The sequence below is a fragment of the Cyprinodon variegatus genome, unplaced genomic scaffold (assembly GCF_000732505.1).
Source record: "Cyprinodon variegatus isolate N-32 unplaced genomic scaffold, C_variegatus-1.0 Scaffold77, whole genome shotgun sequence".
Classification (NCBI taxonomy): domain Eukaryota; kingdom Metazoa; phylum Chordata; class Actinopteri; order Cyprinodontiformes; family Cyprinodontidae; genus Cyprinodon; species Cyprinodon variegatus.
Window position 1 is genome coordinate 1,080,078 of NW_015150530.1, and position 4,297 is coordinate 1,084,374.

The window sequence follows — 4,297 nt, forward strand, 5'->3', positions numbered from 1 at the left end:
TGTGTAAACCAGCAATTAAAGATGCACCCCTAATACAGTGGCCAGTTAAAGAAGATGGAATAGTCTTCTCTGCATTTACAAAATGTGAGTTATACATTATTGTCCTATCGCCTTCCTAAGGTGTGAGTTTTTTTCATTGTGGTACTAAAGTACTTTTCATTCACTCCATTAAACTTTTTAGACATATTTAAAAAATATACATATCGCTAAAAATCCTGGAAAACATAGATACGCAAAACTAGAAATCTACATACAGAGAAGCACCCGGAAGGAGAGAATTAAAACTTCACCAATACTTAACATGTATTTTATTGAATATATTCCCCTAATCATATTTTTCTTTCAGTCCAAGTTAACCAAATAGGACAAATCAGAAACATATGAGCAGATTTCTGTTGTATATTTATCTCGGTGCTTCTGTTCACTCGTCTCTCCTTGCAGCCTAATAAGGTACTGATCTCAGAATAGAGAGAAAGTGAAGAGGTTGAGTAGGAAAAACGGTGGGAAAAAGAAAAGAGTAAACCCCCCCCCCACACATGTTGGTTTTGGTCGTTGCAAAGATTTTTTTCTGCTTTACATCATATTTTTGTTTGAATAGAAACCACCGGCTGAGGGCGAAAGGGCAACATGTAATAAAAGATTTCAGCATAATGTAGATTTTAAGGAAGACAAACTTCCAAATGTTTGGACCCACTTTGATCTAACAGTTGGTAAACACAACACATAATGATAGTTGCTTTTGGAAATCCACATGAATGATAGCGACGTAACAATAGCCCAATATAGCAGTTACATGAAAGGAATATTCTGATGTATTTTTTTCTTACATTGTCTCTTTGCTTGAACATCAGAGACTTCAACAGAAAAGTAAAACTTCTGTTTGCACTGCATACATCCACCCATGAAACACAACCACAAACCCACGGAGCACATCCTGAAATCGCTCCTCTCTTTTACTTTTGCTTCCTCTTCAAAGGGAGACGCTTTATCCATGACAGACTGCTTTCTGGAAACCCGAGGGGATTTCTGTGTTTTAATCTCCCACGCAAAGTGATATCCCCTCACTGTACTGTTACCCAATGGCCTCATATGCTCTCAAGAAATAAGAATACAGTGTTTACTTAAAAAAAAATTTTTCTTCTAACTATTTAACCTGCATTAACTGTCTCCTTGGTTTAAGGCTTTAGAGATGCCTCAACATAACATGGAAACCTCGAGGAGCCAGTGGCAGCAGGGTCTGCTGCAACCATGGAGCATCAGAGGGCCTGGAGGCCAGAGTCCCGCCTCCTCAGGGGCAGAGTCTGACACTGAAAGCAGCAGCACAGAGAATGAGAAGGTAAATGGATAGAGGTTATTAAAAAAATAATGGTTAGTAGTTAAATTAATCATACTTTTTGTGTGCTAAATGCAATTCAGTTTCACTTTGTTTTCATCTTGAAGTGAAACAAACAAGATTCAGGACTAAAGAACTAAATCACCTTGTCTTAACTCAATACTGGCAAGTTCACGGTTTACATTAGATTTATTGCTTTTATTTTTCCATACTGTTAGTCCTGCCTAAGGAAGACAGAGGTGAGCTCACTGAGGGTCCTTCCATCGCCTTCAATGCTTCAACATCGCATTACAGAGATCAACCAGCAAAAGGAAGAACTAAAGATTGAGGTGAGATTCTTAAATTTCTTCAAATTAGCCTGGCAAAAATAAAAAACGATCATCCTAAAATAGTTTTAAGAACAAATAAGTTAAAATAATTTGATTCCAGCAAGTTTTTAAAGGATTTTAAAACATGTCCGAGGTGTTGTTACATGACAAACTTGAGCTCAGTGTAGCTTCCTATCGCATTGTTTAACAGTTTTCCACTTTGGAGTAAACACAAGGTTTTAATAACAAGATCTTGTCTGTTTCTTCAGAAATGTCTCTGAATAAATAAACAGGATCCTCATTGTGCATTTAAAGATATCCACAAATAAAAACCTACAACAGCTTTATTCTTTGTTAGGTTATCTGTTATAGGAATGTATAATTTGTCTTTCTTGTATTGTTTCGATTCAATATATTAATGTGAGTTGCCCGACTGACATGATGTCCTGATGTATCTTAATAGAAACATGTTCTCTAGTTACTATTGGTAAAGTTAAATTCAAGTGTTCAGGTGCAGAAAATAACAAATTGTGAAGTAAACATGGAACTAGTTCTTACTAAGGTAGGTACTGGGGACTCTGGGTCAAATATGCTCCAAAACATTAGCTGCTTTATTCCAAAACTCTTTATCAAACAAATGGTTTACAGCCCTTGGACAGACAAAAGTCATTGTTAAAGAATGCATACCTCTGACTGGCTCAGCATCTGGTTGATATGATTCAGCCTGGTCAGCTCTCTTGTCCTTTCAGCTGCAGCTGGAGATCGCCTTGCTGCAAGGAGAGCTGCAGACGGAGAAGAAGCAGCTGCACAGACACACACAGAAGCTGCTGGCTTTACAACAAGCTAGAGAGAGAGAGAAGCACAAGCAGCATAAACAAACTGACAGACATAAGGTAAGGTAACACTGCTAATATTATTTCAAATAAATATATTCATTTATTACCCTTTTTATGTGAAAATATATGTCCATATAACAGAGAACCACAAGAAAAAAAAAAAAACAGTTAAAGTTAAAGCTTACAGGATTCCAGAGAAAGCAAGTCGGAGCAGAAATGAACCATTAACACCAAAACAAGATCTTGTAAATGATAAAACAACTTCTGTGCAATAATCCTTGGTTTAACGGACTGCTGCACACCTGTTGGAGCATAAAATACTGTTAGAGCCTCTACAAACAAAGTTGTGAAATACCTCAACAGTTGTTTTAGGCTCTGTTTTTAGTTTTATTTTTGCTATGAATGAGAAATTCCTGTACTTTTGCTTTAATATATATTTTTTTGTTTTTGCAAATGAAGGAAAGAGAGAGTTTGGAGAAGGAGAGGCAGAGGGTAGAAGAGTTGAAGAGGAGGTGTGAGGAAAAAGAGAAGTTGATCCCGAGTCAGCCAGAAAGCCAAAGAGAGCAGCTAACTCTGCAGCTGCAGCAGGTGAGCAGATGGCGCCACATCTAATGTCTTCAGCATGTTAGATGGTAATAAACGTTTTTCAAGCTGCTCATATAATACAAAGAAAAAAGCTCAGGTCTTTTTCTCTGTGAGCGGAAACATTCATTAAATTAGGATCAGTGGAAAAATGTCCCATTTCTGCTCACTGTATGACCACAGCTGGAAAGATGAACCTTAAAGATGTGATGATTTGAGTATGAAATTATCTAAAGCTTGTTTTTGTTCATCTTAAAAGAAGACTTTTTTTTTCACTTTTAACAACACTTTATTTAGACAACTCAAAACATATAAACAATTATTGACGTAAAACAAGTGTCAGTTAAAAATCACTATTAATTTAAAAACAAAATTCAGAATGTTTATTTTGGTTGTAAATCATATGGTTTTAAAAATCTTTTTTTTGTTGTTTTTTTTTTATCAAAGGGGCCTATTTCCTTTACTTAAAAACTTATGAACACCAAGCTATATTATGAAAGTACACTGTTTAAATTCTCAAATATTATATTTTCTTATAATACTTCGTGACATTATGGTCTGAGTGTTTAAAGCAGAGAAAACTCTTAAATACTTAATAACGGTAAACAGCAGCTTTCCCTTTGTCTCATTGCTTTCATTAAATCTGATTATTATTTAGACCTGATAGGACCCTTTAAAATAAAACTACTGATTCCTGAATCCTGGGTGTGTTGGCATCCATTCAGACATTGTTTTTTTTTCTCGCTACACTTTATTGTTCAATACCAGTTTAACCTGATGTGTGTATGCTTTTGGAGTTTGGCCCATTCCTGTACAGAATGAGTATTACTTTACCGAATGTGTCAGAACAGGATAAGAGATCATTGAAAAACAGTGTTAAATGATGGGCTTGGTGTAGGCTCCTTTCTTCTGTTCAAACATGTCACATTTATTGGAAAAGAAAGCTTTTAGAAACCAGTTTGTCAAAGCCTGCTTTAATAGAAATTGGCATAGATGTACAAAAAATATCTGTGTTCAGGACTTCAAAGTTGAAATCAGGAGCTATTTGGAACAATAATAGTTATCTGGCTTCTCTCTCAAAGTATTAAGTTGTGGGAAATCATAAATGAGTTTTATATGTGAAGTGTGTACATATGATAGACCCTTTTTTTTTTTTTTTTTTTTAATCCATAGACTGGAACATCTGCCAACTTTGAAAAACCAAGTGGAAAAAATAGTTTTAAGTCAAAAAATTTTTC

General features: G+C 35.5%; 1 protein-coding gene across 2 annotated transcripts in view; it reads left to right on the top strand.

Moving 5' to 3' along the window:
• phldb3 (pleckstrin homology-like domain, family B, member 3) overlaps positions 1-4,297 on the top strand; it is a 28,969-nt gene that overhangs the window by 10,258 nt on the left and 14,414 nt on the right. For both annotated transcript variants that reach the window (XM_015372849.1, XM_015372848.1), the window contains 4 exons: positions 1,181-1,336; positions 1,552-1,662; positions 2,391-2,534; positions 2,937-3,065. In XM_015372849.1, coding sequence (XP_015228335.1) covers positions 1,190-1,336; positions 1,552-1,662; positions 2,391-2,534; positions 2,937-3,065 — 531 coding nt within the window. In that variant the 5' untranslated portion in view covers positions 1,181-1,189. The remainder of the gene's footprint in view (positions 1-1,180; positions 1,337-1,551; positions 1,663-2,390; positions 2,535-2,936; positions 3,066-4,297) is intronic.